This window comes from Geotrypetes seraphini, chromosome 9, assembly GCF_902459505.1.
Source record: "Geotrypetes seraphini chromosome 9, aGeoSer1.1, whole genome shotgun sequence".
In the NCBI taxonomy this organism is placed as follows: domain Eukaryota; kingdom Metazoa; phylum Chordata; class Amphibia; order Gymnophiona; family Dermophiidae; genus Geotrypetes; species Geotrypetes seraphini.
In genome coordinates, this window is record NC_047092.1 from 185,770,330 (window position 1) to 185,787,795 (window position 17,466).

General features: G+C 44.6%; 1 protein-coding gene across 1 annotated transcript in view; it reads right to left on the reverse strand.

Moving 5' to 3' along the window:
• Window positions 1-238: 238 nt before the first annotated feature.
• Window positions 239-17,466, reverse strand: part of CHRNG (cholinergic receptor nicotinic gamma subunit) — a 29,449-nt gene continuing 12,221 nt past the window's right edge. Inside the window, exons 4-12 of the mRNA XM_033959360.1 lie at window positions 16,622-16,731; window positions 15,330-15,485; window positions 14,421-14,518; window positions 11,251-11,451; window positions 8,878-8,992; window positions 6,491-6,605; window positions 4,248-4,458; window positions 2,146-2,279; window positions 239-571 (exon numbers count right to left, since the gene is read on the reverse strand). Of these exons, the coding sequence (XP_033815251.1) occupies window positions 407-571; window positions 2,146-2,279; window positions 4,248-4,458; window positions 6,491-6,605; window positions 8,878-8,992; window positions 11,251-11,451; window positions 14,421-14,518; window positions 15,330-15,485; window positions 16,622-16,731 (1,305 nt within the window). The 3' untranslated portion in view covers window positions 239-406. The remainder of the gene's footprint in view (window positions 572-2,145; window positions 2,280-4,247; window positions 4,459-6,490; window positions 6,606-8,877; window positions 8,993-11,250; window positions 11,452-14,420; window positions 14,519-15,329; window positions 15,486-16,621; window positions 16,732-17,466) is intronic.

Here is a 17,466-nt window from a genome sequence, read left to right on the forward strand (position 1 = left end):
TCAGGGGGCTGAGGCTGGAGCTTTAACCACGGCGCCACATTCTCCTCCAATTCCATGTTGCAATGTTTTTCAATACACCAGCTTGGATCAATAATGCTGACATCTTAATTCTCTTTAAAAAAATACAGTTCAAGCTTGGTCTAACAAAGCCCAGGTTTAACCTAACTTCCCTATAGCCTCTAGGCCCCAAACTATCCCAAGACTAACCTTAACAATTAATGTAATATGATTGCTACTTTTTGTGGACTCATTAAACTTTGATTATCTGTACTGTGTCTTCAGTCTTCTTGAACAGGTGGAAAACAAGTTGAATGAAATAAATCCCATTTCTGGCTCTCTTATTTTAGGCTGTGAGGGAGTGACCTGCTCTGCTACCCAAATGCTGGGCTTACTGTGTTGCCACAGACTATGGCAGGTACTTCTTGGGATCTCCTAGGAAAGGGTATAGCGGTGCCTGGTTAAAGTGAGCTGCCACAAAGGTACCAGTGGTCACAAAGATTAAGACAAAGGATATAACCAAGAAGCAGACCCGGTCGATAACTCGGCCCACCAGGATCCACTCCTCATTTTCCTGCAAAAGCAATGATACAGAGACAAGTCAGAAAAACAGTTTGAAGTAGGCGTGGCTCAGACAGTGTGTGACGCATGTATTTGGGCCCCTTCTCCAACTCCCATGCTTAAGGGGCCTGATGTCACACATTGACTCTCTCCCTCCCTGCTCTCTTCACCATACACTTCTCCACCAGTCCCTCTATCTCCCCTTTCCTCCTGTAGGTCCAGCGTTGCCTTCCTATCTAACCTCTGTTCCCCACCCCCCACCCATAAGCCCTACAAACCTGGCACTGCAGCCAGTGATTACAAAGGCTCTCTCTGGCCAACTCCAGGGTCCTTCCCTCTGTAGCCATTCCCTGTTGCTGCACGGGCCGAACTCAGCAGAGGGAAAGCCTTGGAGTGGCTCAAGGGAACCTGCTGTAATTGCTGCCTGCAGTGCAAGTGAACATGGCAGGTTTGTAGGGCCTGGGGAGGGGAACAGAGGGAGATAAGAAGAGCTGTGAACCTGGGGGGGAGGGGGAGGAGAGAAGAAGTTGCAAATGAATAGAAGGGAAGAGAAAGGAAGTAAAAGCTGTACATAGATAGAAAGAAAGGGAGAGGGGGAAATGCTGCACATGGGGGAGGAGAAAGGAAAGGATGCTGCGATGGTGATGGAGGTGGGGAGAGGAAGAGATGTCAACAGAGCTGCCAAGATGAATTGGGAAGAAGAAGGAGGAGATGCTAGGACCTATGGGGAAAGAAGGAAAAGGGACTTGCAAAGGGGAGACAGATCAGGAGTAAGGAAAGAGAGAGGAACTCATGCTGGACCCCTGGGGGGGAGGGGGAGGGAAGGAAGAGAGAGGGAGAAGAGTTATGTTGCACAGGGCAAGAATAGGGACATAGAGATGGGAAATGCTCCACACGGCAGGAAGAAAGGGGTGATGCTGGGTCCCTAGTGGGCTCTCAGTCTAAGGTTTTTGTACCTGAGGCAATGGAGGGGTCACAAGGTGCTGCAGGGGGAATCAAACCCAGTTCCTCAGGATTTCGGACTGCTGCAGTAACTATTAGGCTATTCCTCTCCTACTCCCTCTCTCTTCCAAGGCTTTTTAACCCCTTTCACTCCCTCTAAGGAGGCACTTCCTTCCTAATGCTCTTTCATTCTCACACCCTTCCTCCCTCCAAATGTAATTTTCCTCCTTCCCAAGTTCTTTCCACATTCCCTATTCTCCCTGCATGAACAGGCCAACCATGAGGTCACACACACTCTATCCCCTTCCTACTGTGCATCACTACTGGCTAACAGCAGGAAATGCATTTAACCCGATGTCTTCTCCTGCATCCGTGATACCAAATTTTTGCAGCTGTTATTGTGAGATTTGGCCCTGAGACAGCAAGAGATGTTATCAGATTAAACATGTCTCCTGCTGCTGGTCTGTAGGGATGTACAGTCCGTGGGAAATTGAGTGTGGGTAACCCTTGGCAGCCTGTTTAGCCTAGAAGCCAAGAGAAGGCAAGAAGGAAGAAGTGAGCCTGATGCCTCCTGCCACAGAAGACCAGAAGCAGCTGCTCTGTAGTCCTGGCACGCTACCCCATCGTCACCTGCAAGAAACTCACCTTGTCAAACTCGCTTTGCTCTTGCTTGGCCTTGGCGATGTAATTGCAGGCCTCCACGCAGGTACGAATCTCTGGGGCTGCATGCACGAGGCTGCAGTACAGCTCCTGGCTCTGGCCGTTCTGTAGCCCTAATCCTACACAGGGTGATGGGATGTCAGAAAGATTGGCAATAACAACAGAATTTGCAGGATCCCAAAGTGTTTGGTATACTCGGAAACTTCCATGAAGTTACCTTAGGAGAACTGCACACGACTAGCAGAGTAATTGAAGCCCAACTGGCATGACAGGGAGAAATTTATTCATACTCAATTACAACTGGATGAATTTGGTCATAAATAGATCAAATGTGTTGCCTAAAGTAAATTGCAGTGCTGGGACTTGACTTCTTTAGTCTAAGCAGGGCTGGTGTTAGTTATTCAGGGCCCCAGAGCAGACACTGGGGAGGGAACCCCAAATCCACCTGCGGCCTATGCCTCCTTCAACTTGAGGCAAGCTTGGGGGTCCCTGTGATATGTAGGCCCAGAGCTCTGCCCTGTTTATCTCCCCCTGTGACTAAGAAGCTGCCCATACACCATAAGTCTAATTCACTGCGGTTCATCAACTCCCTCGTTGGGTCGGATTCAGTGTTGATCTTCTACCACCTCATCCCAGATTGCTAACTCAGATCCTTTCTCAGCTTGGGGACAGATTTGTCGCAGTCCCCGCAGGAACTCAGTTTCCCTGTCCCCATGAGTTTTATCGCTGTCCTTGCCCCTGCCCCATTCCTGTCAGCTCTGTCTTAACCACACAAGTCTTGAACACTTAGGATTTTTAAGTGTTTGAGGCTTGTGCCGATGAGGACGGAGCTTAGGCATTGGTGGAATGAGGCATTATGACATCACAATCTGAGCTCTAGAATGTTGCTACTTAGTATTTTAAAGTGTTTGAGGCTTGTGCAGATGAGGACGGAGCTTAGGCATTGGTGGAATGAGGCATTATGACATCACAAGCTCAGCTCTAGAATGTTGCTACTTAGGATTTTAAAGCGTTTGAGGCTTGTGAAGATGAGGGCGGAGCATGCAGAAATGGGGCAGGGACAGGAAAAGAATTTGCCAGGATGGGATGGGAAAATGAGTTCCTGCGGGGACAGGGAAAATTTGTCCCCATGTCACTGTCTACTTGCAAGCTAAACTAGAGGGTGAAAGCCCCACAGACCCCGACCCAGTTTTATTTTTCCTAGAAAATAGCCACAGATGGGATTCAGAAAAGCACATGTGAGCGCAAAGGAGCCAGCTCTGGGGGTACTTGACCCCCCTCCATATGTGTCTGGGGAGAGATCATTTCCATTGGCTCTAGCGGCTCCAGTCATTGTAAAAACTTAGCTCCTATGACTGAGATAAAGGAGGGATTTGGTATTCGAAAAGAGCCCACGGGTGTCTAAGTCGGGCTCAGGAAGAGCTGGTTCAGTCTACAACTCGGTGTCTCCAGTTAGGTGTGCCAAATCTATAATGACTCTGCCAAAATGCAGTTCTAGGATACTGGCGTAACCCCATTTACACCAGACCAGTGGCAGTTGTATGTGGCGGTATCTAAGTGTGGCAAGCTGCATGTATAAGTTATAATTATGTGCATAAGTTGTAGACATGCCCTTGCCCTTCCTAAATTCCACCCCTGCCCATGCCCTCGTGTGTTACAAGCTATGTCATGTTATGTTTCACACGGCTGTAAAGAATAGCGCATGGATTCTTATGCCTGTATTTGACACTTTATAGAAACTGACCCACTCCCTTCCTTTGTTAATAAATTCAGCCTACAGGAGAAAAGAGTCGGCTCTGAGACGGTCGTCCATTGGAGGCTCCACATTGCTGGATGCACAGATGAACGGGATGGTCATGAAAACAGAAAGCAAGAGGCATGTTACACCATATAAGAACCCCAGCGGTGGTGTCAGCACTCCTGAGTCAGACAGAGAGCAGGATGAAAGATTTCCCTTCTGCAAAGACAGCTCCTGGAACTCATGGAAAGCAAAATGAATCTGAGGTGTGTGTATGTAAGCGTTCAAAGGATGACGACCTCCGATCTATCACAATATCAGAAAAACTGTCCCTGAGGAAATAGCTCACCTATCTTTTGCAGAATGTCTTTCATCAGCCCGTCCCGCTCCTTCTGTTTCTGGAACATGAGTTCGGTGCGTGCCTGACGCATGATATATTCCTCGGCCTTCACCATCAGACCCAGTGAGCTTCTTCGGCGGATGAGGGGCTCCGGCCATGTGGGCACTGTCTCGTGACGCAGGTGCATGCCCAGGGCCCGAGGGATCAGCTTCAGGAACACCTGCAGGGTCAGCAAACAGAGCAGAGAATGTGGGTTTCCTTTATTTCTTAGAATCACATTGTTTTAAGAGAAAACAGCAAATTTGACTAGTTTCATGATGAAGCGCCAAAGAGTCAGAGAAGGGAATTAGGAAGAAAATTTTCACGTTTCTTTCTAGCTAATTATGCACACATTACCCATCTCCTCAACTCACTTCGTTGGGGGCTCATTTCTGCAAACAGGGCAAACTTCTCTTATTGACCTGCAGCTCTCTTACTAATTTGTTCAATTGTTCTCCCAGGGGAGCTCAAAATGGTTTACATGAATTTTTCCCTGTCTGTCCCGGTGGGCTCTCAATGTACCTGGGGCAATGTAGGGCTTAAGTGACTTGCTCAGGGTCACAAGGAGCAGTGTGGGCGTGAACCCTAACCACCGTGCCACACACTCCCCCTCCCTATACTTCTTCCCAGGAACCCCATTCATCGGGTAAGTCTCTCTTATCTGTACCCTTCTCCTCTACTGCCAACTTGCCACCCCATCCCTTCTACTTTGCTGCCTGGAACAAACTGCCTGGCTTGGCGTGTCAGGCTCCGTCCCCGGCAGTGTCCAAATCCATGCTGAAAGCCCACTTTTTTGAAGCTACTTTTAAGTCGGAACTCCAGCCCACCCATATCCGTTTGTCATTCCCTCTGTAATTCCCTAACCAAGCAGTGTGTATAGATCCACCTCTTTTTGCCCTGGTGGTTTAATGCATCTGATAGCGCTATAGAAGTGAAAAATAGTAGTAGCAGTGATGTTGAATATCCAGGTTGATTTCACTAACCGCTGTGGGCTGATTATCGGGGAGGCTCTGGTTCTGTGGGGCAGTTGCTACATTTGTGTAGTTGAGGGACTCCTCGGTGCACAAATGAGACAAAAGCAGAGCGAAGGATGCAAAGAAAAAAAGAGGAAGGTGAGAAAGTTCTAGGGGATCCATCGCTTTGTCTGTTTTCTGAATGAAATGGCCTAAGTCTGGAATATGGGTTCATCAAATTACAGGTTTACTGGAGCACGACCTGCCCCGGAGACCCTGTCCTGCACACTTCCCAACTATTCTACTGTGATTCAAACCCCTCTTTCCCCCCCAAAAAAGAAAAAACAACCAAACTGCTTGTCTTGGATGTTAGATCACTTTTTAAAATTTCTTCCTCCTCAAATCTCTCTTTCTGACTCATAGGCAATTGCTGCATTAATATTTCTTTAAAGACTGAGGGGTCAAAATTCAAAGTGATTTTAATAGCCTCCTGTCCATTTAAACTACCTGTGTCTGCCTAGCTGCCAATATTCAGGGGCACTTACATAACCCACTGTGAGTCTATAAAGCACTGGCATCTCTTCTTAAGGACAACCAGTCACAGCATTAATAGCCACCTTAAAACCCATAGCCCTGCCCAAAAGGGAAGTGACATAGGAGGGGAGGAGCCAGGAGGGCATGGTCCAGGAAGTAAAAAAATAAATACAAACCCAGGGCACAGCTAAGTTAAGCAGGCCCAGATGGAAGCAGCAAAATCTATATTTTAGCCAACATTTATAACCTACTCTAATTTCCAATCAGATTCTAGGTGGATCAAGGGTAGGCAATTCCGGTCCTCGAGAGCTGGAGCCAGGTCAGGTTTTCAGGATATCCACAATAAATATGCATGAGATAGATTTGCATCTCAAGGAGGCAGTGCATGCAAATCCATCTCATACATATTCATTGTGGATATCCTGAAAACCTGACCTGGCTCCAGCTCTCAAGGACCGGAATTGCCTACCCCTGCCCTAGGTGAATAACAATTTAAAAATTAATACATCAATGTTCTCAGCAACCTTTAGCAGTAGTCTTGCACTACTGATCGCTCTGAAGGGGATCCCCTATAACCCCTCTCAAGTTTTAGAGGGAATCTTCCCTTTCCCCCCAACATTCTTCTGCCTGTAGGCACCAGGACTTAAATACAGCTGTAGAATTGTTAGCCATACATTAGCTTTGTAAACTGAGTAACACCGCAGAAGGTTCTTTTTATTCACCTACCTTTTTGACCATACTTGACATGGAGTGTGTGTTCGGAGTGCGCAGGGATATGTTTAAAACAACAACAGCACTTCCAACTATGACTATTGTCACTATGATAAGAAACGTTATGTACCTGAATGAAGAAAAGAGTTCATAATATCACAATAGCATGATAACATAGACTTGGCTGACAGATAAAGACCTCTTGGTCCATGACTTTGCCCAGTTGCCTCCTGTAGACCCTACCCAGAGAAGCAAGAGAGGATGGTTGCGCCAAAGGTGATCAAAGCCATCGACGACAAGTCACAGGAGATGTGATAAAGGTAAGTTTGTTGATGAAACCATTTTGGAATAAAAGATCAATGCAGCCATGACAACATCGAGTCTTGTGTCTAAGAATGCTTCATCAATAAACTTGCCTGTACCATCCTGGTGTTCTGTTTTCTCTGACTTTGATCACCTGCTCAGTCTCTCGTCATCTTGCTCCTCATCTTGACAACTGTATCTAGGCTAAGCATACAATAATGTCAAGGTGGATATCCTATAGTATTAAACAGCCTATCTTACACAGTTACATAGAAAATGACCAGGGGCCCTTCCAGTCTACCTAGTTCTCTCTGCCACAATGATAAGGCTCTATCCTAGCTAGCAGTCGTTAAAAAAAAAAAAGTGTGGCCACCTTATCCAGTCTTTCTTGTCTTCCTCTCTACAATCTTAAGAACATAAGAGCTGCAATACTGGGATAGACCGAAGGTCCATCAAGTCCAGCATCCTGTTTCCAACAGTGGCCAACCCAGGTCCCAAGTACTTGGCAGAAATCCAAAGAGTAGCAACATTCCAGAGCTCAGATTGTGATATCATAATGCCTCATTCCACCAATAAGAGCCAGCCTCATCAGTGATGTCACAATAGCTTGATTGCCCTCTACTTGGCTCAAATAAGAACATAAGAATTGCTGTACTGGGACAGGCTGAAGGTCCATCAATCCCAGTATCCTGTTTCCAACAGTGGCCAACCCAGGTCCCAATACCTGCCAGAACCCCAAAGAGTAGCAACATTCCAGAGCTGAGATTGTGATTTCATAATGCCTCATTCCACCAATGCCTAAGAGCCAACCTCAGCAGTGATGTCACAATAGCTTGATTGTCCTCTACTTGGCTCACATAAAAACATAACCATATTGGGACAGACCGAAGGTCCATCAAGCCCAGTATCCTGTTTCCAACAGTGGCCAACCCAGGTCCCAAGCACCTAACTAGATCCCAAGTAGTGAAGCAGTAAGATGCTCCCCAGCAGTATGCATACTTGTACATGTGTATTTATTTCTTATAAAACAAGAGTTATTTTCCTTGTGTATTAAAAGTGCTTTACGCATGGAAAATGCTCTACAAATCGACATTCTTATTAATTTCATCAAGACATGATTGTTTTGAATGTGACTATCACAGCAACCATTTACTGTAAGTTTTATGTACCCATTAGGAAATATAGAGCCTCCACCTAATTTTTTTGGCCATAGATCTAGAACAGCTGAATTAAAAATATTCTCCGTTTGGGTTCTGGATGATCAAACCAGAGTCACAGGAGGTTCACTAGTAAAAATAGCTGCATAGACCAATCTATGATGATAGAATCAAAGTCAGGGAGGCTGCAAGTTCCACTACAACAACCTGAAGTCAAAGACAAGTGAAAACACAGGGGCACCCATGGCCGAGTCCAACAAAGCCAGGCCAGCAAAAAGGCTGTACCAACTCCACTCCAAGTGCTGGTTCGAATGTTGCCAATACCCGGGCAAGTTGTCCTACACCTGGATATTCAGGAGGCTGATAATTGAGCCTCGAATTCCAGATATTCAGTGCAAGCACTTATGAGGAACCAGCATGGAATATCCAGGTACATGGCGACTGTCGGAAGATACACGAGTATCGCTGATATTCAGCAGTACCCAGGTAACTCCTGGCTCTGCTTTGACTCTGCCCTCAAGTTTCCCTGAATATTCAGTGGCCCAGGCAGCGGGAGTCTAGTTGGCTGCCCATCCCACAAGTTATAGCAAAGAAGCAGGGTCCACCTGAATCCCAAATAAAGAGGCGTGTCTTGACCAGGTGAGAGCAGTTGGAGGACTTTTCCATGTTACCCTAGCAACCCCTCGCTGTAATGGAAGTTTCCAGCTTCTATGTTTCCACATTCATGTCTGCAGCCATTTTTCATTAGAAGCAGAGGAGACTGTAAATCTAAGAGTAGCTGAAATTAGCCTGGTTAGTATTCTCTCAAAAATTATTTCCATATCTTCTAACTGTGTTACCCTGATTTATTTTTTGGGGAAAGTGCCTGTTTCTGTCCCCAAAGCTGGCTCTTCTGCACTTACCGTATACTAAGGAGAGAGCCACGGTCTGGTCTTTACTTACTTTGAGATGAGAGGCACTGCTTGGGATGTTTCCGGAACTTTCTTTGCAATGAGGATGAGGAAGACAGTCTGGGCCAGGAGGATGTTGATGGAGAAGGTACACTTTTGTCCGCCAGCTAATGAGGGGGATTTAAAAACAATTATTACTTTCTGCACTCTGATCTTATTTGATGGGGGAGAAAGCTGTCCTGGAAATCCTCATGGTTAGAACAAGATCTTACAACCATCTCTACGAATACAATGCAAAACTTTCCCAGATTATACACATTTTTTGCATCCATCTCGTGCAGTGGGACATACATTTAGGGTTACCTTATGTCCGGATTTACCCAGACATGCTCTCTTGTAGAGGACTGTCCTGGTGTCTGGATGGTTTTCTAAAACTCAGCAGTTTGTCTGGGGTTTGAACTATCTTTAAGTCCAACCTAAATTTTTTTTAACCTTCAGGTGCATAGCGGGGGTCAGTAGTGTGTGGGAGCCTTATCAATTGTCCTGCCACAGGTACTGGTGGTCCAGGGGCAAGAGTCGGGAGTGTGGGGTGCAGTGGTTAGAACTACAGCCTCAGCACCCCAAGGCTGCAGGCTCAAATCCCACGCTGCTCCTTGTGACCTGTGTCATTCTTTAGCGTCTATCTCAACCTCAGTCCTTCTACACCAGAGGTCTCGAACTCAAAACCTTTGCAGGGCCACATTTGGGATTTGTAGGTACTTGAAGGGCCGCAGAAAAAAATAGTTAATGTCTTATTAAAGAAATGACAATTTTGCATGAGGTAAAACTCTTTATAGTTTATAAATCTTTCCTTTTGGCTAAGTCTTAATAATAATATTGTCATTTATAGCTAAAGAGACATATGATCAAGAAAACTGTTTTATTTTACTTTTGTGATTATGATAAATATACCGAGGGCCTCAAAACAGTACCTGGTGGGCCGCATGTGGTCCCCGGGCCGCGAGTTTGAGACCACTGTTCTACACCAATATTCTTCAATGCAAGGCTTGAGGGTCAGTGGCTGGAAACCATCCCGTGTCATTCTTAAGTGTCTATCTCAACCTCAGTCCTACACCAGCATTCTTCAATGCAAGGCTTGAGGGTCAGTGGCTAGAAACCATCCCGTGTCATTCTTTAGTGTCTGTCTCAACCTCAGTCCTTCTACACCAGCATTCTTCAATGCAAGGCTTGAGGGTCAGTGGCTGGGCCCATTCATATTCTGATTCTTTCCTCTCTTCTTAAAGGACATGGGGATGCTTTCCTGCAGTTAACCACGGAGGCAAATTCTGTCCCTGTGTCATTCTCTACATGAGTGTAAGGCACCTTTTCCTTGTGGTCCAGGGAGATTTGCACAATTTCATCAGACTTTTGTATAATTAACTAGAGCAGACAATAATCCCCTCCTTAGTCTATATTCAGAGATGCCAAGCATGGACTATGCTAAAGAGTGAGATATACTGCCTCAGTGATGGCCAATGAGTGAGACTTTTGCAGCAGAGTTTCAGGAGTATAAATATATGCACACAGGTTCTAACCCACAAGCGAACCCTTCCTTTTGACCTCAATCAGTCATTTTCCATTCTCCTGCATCCCCCACCTCTTGACTTCAATTACCTCTCCCTCTGTAAATCTTCTTTGACCTCCAATGTTCCTGCAACCACCTCACCCCCACCCCCATCCTGCAATACTCTACCCTGCATTCAACCACTAACCAACCCTACAAATGTCCCCCCTACCAATATCTCATCTTTGGTCACATTCACTCTCTTCTCCATGGCCATCACCCACCTACACCTCATTCTCCCCATCAGGTTTCTGCTACACATCCAGACCTGCTTTTCATGTCTTGGTGTGCAGGACCTGGGGAACTCCACAGCCTGCTCTCAGTGCCACAGCTTTGGGACTTCCTCTCAAATTTTGGAGCTTTTCCATTGCAATTGATTGACCACTTCCTCAGTTGCTCAATGCCACTAGTCTACTGCTCTCCCTCCAGACGCTTTGAGAGGAAGGTGTCTTGTATATATGCACGAGATCACCTCCAATCATGTGTGCAGTGCATAATGTGAACAAGTTTGTATATCTGGTCCTAGGGCATGCTCTAACCAGTCTGGCTTTAAAGGATAACCCTAATGAATATGCATGAGATAGATTTGCATGCAATGGAGTCAGAGCATTCATTTCACTATTCTTCTTCTGAACACCAGGCTGGCTAGGGTGCACTCCAGGACCAGCCTGAGAAACACTGGTCAACATGACCAGATATAAGCATCAAAAAGGGGTCGAAATCAGCTTTAGGTTGGTGGGAAATTATTCCTAGAGATAAATTCCTGGTGCTGATAAGCAAGACTGGGAGAACAGGAAAGATGAATTACAGAGCGTTCTCTACCTTTGGCAGGTAAGAAGTAGGTCAGGACTCCAATGGAGGAGATTAGGATGCAGGGTACAATTATGTTGATGATATAAAAGAGTGGCTTCCGCTGAATAATCAGGTAAAAGACAATCTCTTGGTAATGGACATCGTCCGGGGTCAAGTGCTGATTCAGCACTTTCTTGGCCGGCCTGTGCTTGATCGCCCATGCTCCATTTTCTGTCAGCATCCAAAAAGGAAAGAGGAGATGGAAACGTATTAGCAATCAAGACTTCAACAATGTCACTGATTATTGGAATGGAAAAGGCTGATATAGAAAGAACGCTTGGATTAATGCAGAGCTGGATCTTCCATTAGGAAGACTTAGGTGATGGCCTAGACTAGGGGTGGCACAAGAGACTTTGATATGCATGAACTAACTTTACTAGCCAGCGGTTTGAATTAGAGAGTTGCACAGGGACAGAAATTTCACCGATCCCTGCCCATCCCTAATGGAATATAACCTGTATCTACCCAATGGAAGGCACTGAAAGGCACTTGCCATTAAGATCCATCCTATCCCCACAATTAATCTCTTCCATTCTCAGCCATATCCGTAGGAGTCAATGCTATTATTTATATGTTTGCAGCCCTCTATTTCCTCCCAGCTTCAACAGCCTCCCATGGTTTTTGGAATGAGAGTTCCAATCCTCAGTCTGCTGGTCTAACTGGGCATTCCAAGCCTCATTCTAGCATTCCAACTGCCTCTCTCCATATGTTCCAAGCCTCATTCTGGCACTCCAACTGCCTCGCTCTCCATATGTTCCAAGCCTCATTCTGGCACTCCAACTGCCTCTCTCCATATGTTCCAAGCCTCATTCTGGTACTCCAATTGCCTTTCAGTGCATTCCAAGTCTCACTGGAGTAGGGTTACCAGATATGTTCATGAAAAAAAGAGGACAAGTGGACCTGCCTCATTCCACCCCCACATAAACCTTATCTCAAGTTCAAGTTTCAAGTTTTATTAATTTTAATATACCGACCATCAAATTAATATCTGGCCGGTTAACAATAAATTTAAAAGATAAGAAGACTAAAATAAAATAGGTGTAATAATAGTATAATGTGAACATGAATAACATTACAGGACAAACTTGAAAGTGAGGGTAGAGGGGAGAGGAGGGGAAGAGTTACATATTTGAGAAGAAAAAGGGGATAGTGGGTTTAGGATAGAACATAGGGGGCGGGGTCGCTTTATCAAAGCGGTTTGTTGCTGGTAAGAAGAAGAAAAATAATGAGTCTAAACGTTAGCGAAGGCATCGCGGAATAGGAAAGTTTTTAGGCCTGTCTTAAATTTATCTGGTCGTTGTTCATCGCGGAGTTGCTGTGGTAGGGAGTTCCAGAGGGTTGGAGCAGTTACGGCGAAGTTTACTTTTTGTGTATAGTAAAAATCTTTTATGGAGGGGATGAAAAGAAGTTTTTGATGTCCTCTTCCCCGAGTCCAGGATACATCTGGAGGGTCTCCAGGTATAAGCAGATGCAACATGATGGCGTCATATACGTGCATGAGGCCCTCTGGATGCAGCCCTGAGCTCAAGGCCTTCTAAAACCTGGACAAACTTCCGGATTTTGAAAAGCTGTCTGAGCACCTGGACAGTCCTCTAAAAAAAGGACATGTCCGGGTTTTCCTGGACATCTGGTAATCCTACATTGGAGTCACCAGAGATTTTGACTACATTCCAAAGGGAATCCCAAGGCAACTTCCATACCCATAGGAATCCTGCAGGTTTTGCGGGATTCCTGCTTTCCCCATTCCCATGAAGCTCTCTAGTCTGAATTCCAAACAGCAGAAAAGAGCCTTTTCCTTCCTGCTCTAGTCCCTCCCCAACCAGCCAGCCAGCATGCATGCAGGAAACAGAAGGGGAGGGAGAGTGGAATAGACAAAGTAAACTCATGAAAGCCCTTCCACTCCTCTGGTATCTCTCTTCCTATCCTGCAAGGAATGGGAGGAGAAGAGTGAGGCTAATATGGAAGAAAGAGTTCCTTCTGCCTAATTTGTGGCTACCTGCTCTGTATTCAGTGAGGGGGTTTCTGTTCTCTGGGAGTGAACAATGTGAGTTATTCTGTTAACATAGAGTTCCTATAGAGTCCATTGTGTTCTGTTTTATTAATAGATGGTGTATTTTTAATAATAAATTTGGATTTTAGAGCCCACCTTTCCTAATAATGCTTAAAATATTATGTATTGTATTATTTGAGCTCAATATTCAGCCTGCAGTGTTGAACAATTTTAAAGGCACTCCAGCTGATATTCAAAGCAAGTTGACCTTTTCCAGGCTCTTATGGGGTTAGTGTTCTGGAAATTGCTGTGTACTGGCTAAATCTCAGCTCTGTCCAGACTCTGTCCTCCAACTACTTTGGCACTAATCAAGAACTGATTTTGCCTGAAGGAATGTGGGCCTTGCTCATTATTTTAGGATAAGTTTCATTTGCTTAGTCTGGTACCTTTTTCTGGGAAATCACTTGTTACATTTCTGGTTCTGCTGTAAGAAAGTGATAGTGTACCTCGCCCTCCTGGACATGTATCAAAACTGCAATGCGTAGATAAGTTGTGTATTTACTATAGGCTCATAAGGACACCCAGATGACCAATGGTATGCATTGTATTAGGACCAATCATGAGTCTGTAACTAACCTATAGAAACCCCCTTGTAGCATCCCGCCATGCATATGAGAATGGTATAAATGACAGTAGCATTTCCTGTTTTTGGACCTTCTGAGGCAGAACTTTTATTGCCCAGGAGTCCTGCATATGCTGAATAAAGATACTTTTGTACTTTCTTCAAGTCTCTGGTTTTTGTGGCTGCCCAAGTGACCTTTCAGAACCACCCAGTCAGCGTGCTTTATCTAGGCATCACCTTCTCAAAATCATTTGGAACCTTTTAGCAGAGTTTACGTCTTGCTTGCCTTAGCAAGATTAATTACTTACTTAATTATAAAGTAGTATGGATAAATGTTACCATTGGTCACCATCTTCAGTCTATAAATGTGCTTACATCAGTGAATTTATCTTTCTCTCATCAACTCTCAAGAATATCAAACTGCTCGTAAGCTTGCTTTTGGAGGCATTTTTCCACCTTCCATCCATAAGGCCACATGGCCTTTCCGAGCATGTTCTAGAAACGTACTGCGGATGTTTCCTGACATACCTGTGAAATCCTCCTCATCAATGACAATCCATTCAATGGTCTGACCGTCCTCCACAGCCAGAAGGAGCTGGACTTCATTGGCACTGTAGGTCTGGGACCTGGGTGGCGAGAAGGAAGAAATACAAGGCCATTCCCATTCGGTGCTGTTTGGAAAATATGTACATTTCCTAGGAAAATTGACTAGAAAGGTTTTATTGTCTGGATATTTTGTATCTTAGGGGATTCAAGATTGATATTTCTTGGTTGTGTGTTCCACTCTAATCAAAATGAGTTAAACGTTAAAAGGGAGATTCTATAAGAAGCGCCCAAAAGATAGGTGCCGCTTAGCGTGATTCATAAAAAACTAGCCACTCTTTAATGAATCACGCCAAGCGGCGCTGAACTAATTGTAAAGCGGCTACTTTAGATAGGTGTGCCTAGGCAGCTATTTTATAGGGGCTCTGATTGTGAGTGCGCTAGGGTGATGCGCCTAGTGATGTCAGTGCGCACCGATTCTACAAAACGGCGCCTAACATTAGCCACGCCCACGCCTAACTTGCATAGCGCCTAATTTTTTCAAGGCCGCCTAAAATTAATGAGGCGCCATTTTGTACAATAAATATTTCTTGATAGGCGCCTATGTTTCAATTATTGCCAATGAAGGAGCTTAATTGGGCTTGTTATTCAATTCATAGAGTCGCTTATCTTGTTGGGCGCCTCTATAATAGGCAACTATCTCTAGGCACCATTTACAGAATTTGCCCCTAATTTTCCAGGAATTCTACCCATCTACAGAAGACTTAAGGAACACTGTCTACATGAGTATTCACTTGAAAGATTGTGATCACTCAGAACAAAAGAGCATTGGTTTTCCCTAGTAAACTCAAGGCTGAGACCCAAGGTAGAGAAGAACAGGGGTCAAAGACCTACCGGAAAACCATGGTGCAGTTCTGCCAGTCAAAAGGAAAGTAGGTGACGATGACAGAGCAGGAGCTACGGTAGATAGCTGGGGGCAGCCAATGGATGGAGCCGTCGGGATGAATCAACACATTGGCATAAAAAGTGATCTCAAATTTTCCATCAATACTGCAGTAAAAAAGAAAAGAAAAAGGAAGTGTCCACTTAACTTTCAACGCCAGTGTGCGTGACTTCTGCTGAAAATAAGGCAGTCTATAATGATGAACCTGTGAGAGTCCTGCAGCTCTTACTGAATGTGGGTGAATGGTACGTTCACAGCCAAGACTCTTTCTGGCCCCTGGCCCAGACTGTCCACTCCATGTCTTCCTTCAGAAAAGGGTGATGGAAAGAATCCAGGGCACACTGAAATAAATGCTAATTTGGTTTTTCAACATCATTGCCCTACCAAAATACTCCACCAAGGGTGCTCAATGCTAAAACAGAGTGGTAAGAGTGGATAGCATAGCTGGTTTTAAGAAAGGTTTGGACAAGTTCCTGGAGGAAAAGTCCATAGTCTGTTATTGGGAAAGACATGGGGGAAGCCACTGCTTGCCCTGGATCAGTAGCATGGAATGTTGCTACTCTTTGGGTTTTGGCCAGGTACTAGTGACCTGGATTGGCCACCGTGAGAACGAGATACTGGGCTTGATGGACCTTTGGTGGTCTATTCTTACGTTCTTATGTTGTGTATCCTCCTAGGAAGAAAATATCTTTTTACAACCCTCCAGACACTGGAGAGTAAAGTGCCTGAGAATATCAAGCTGTGTTTTTTCTCCTCATACATCGTAACATACCAGAATTTTTATTGAAGAAGAAAGAAGACAGCCTGATCATCCAAAGATCTGAGACAAGAACACTTTGCGTCTAAATTCAAATCAGGACTGAAAACATTCCTGTTCCAAGACGCATTCATTATTTAAAGTATGTCTTCAACCCATGAATAATTGCTGTCAGCATTGCTCTTCCTACTAGGCCTCTTGCTGCACCCTCGATTCCTTCAAGTTCCTTTCCCACCCTTTTGGTTTGTCCCTCCCCCCCTAAATTTAAATGATGTATCCTCTTACCGTTTTCCCCTTTCTATAGTATGTCCTTTTTGATGGTCTCCTGTTATTTTTATTATTAATGTTATTTCCTTTGAAGCGTTTGTACAAATGTTTTTCATTTTATGTAAACCTTCTAGGTATTTAGGCGCTATATTTACTCTGGGAAAGGGTCCATAAATGGGGGAAAAAGAAAGCCAGCTCAAGGGTGGATGAAGAGCTTACTTGTTTTCCAGCACGATGTCTGGAAGCCACACCAGTTTGGAGGGGATCACAAGGAGAGTGATTCCATCGAAGTCCTCAGGGTTCCACACAAGTCGGTAATCACTCCATTTCTTTCAGAAGAAAAAAAGAATTAACACACACATTGGATATACAAGCACTTTCTGAAGATCTTTCTACCTCTCCGCAGCAGCTAAAGAAATTGACCCCAGCTACAAGTAAAATTTCTGTTAACAACAGCAAAACTTTCAGATTCCGATGAATTCATAACCCGGCTTATCAAACTAATGGTTTGCCAAAGGTGATTTACCACAAAATTTGAACATTTTTCATAATGGAAAATAAACACGCGCCTTAAAAAGATTTGTTTCATCTCTCACCCCCTACTGAAAAATGATATACAATGCTGTGGCTTCTCATATAGAACCACAAACCTCTCTCACATTCAGCACCAAACCTTCTCAGGATAAACAATTCTCACTCACTGTCGACACAAAATCTCAAGTCTTACACAGAAACTAAACTAAACGAAACCTTAAGTTTATCCTCTCCATAAAGATAGAGCTCGGCACAGTTTACAGGACCTTTAATATAAAGAAGGAAAAACCTAATAAGAGTTAGTGATTATAAAGAGGGTAGCAAAATTTACAGTTTTGAGAATAGCCATGTTTTCAGATGCTTTTGGAATAATTGGAAGGAGCCCAGATTCCGCAGCAGGGCAGGAAGGTTATTCCAAAGCTCAGTGATTTTGAAGAAAAGAGATTTCCCTAATTATCCTGCTTAGATAATGCCTTTTAACGAGGGGAAAGATAGTTTAAGCTTGAAAAAGAACTGATGCAAATTTAAAA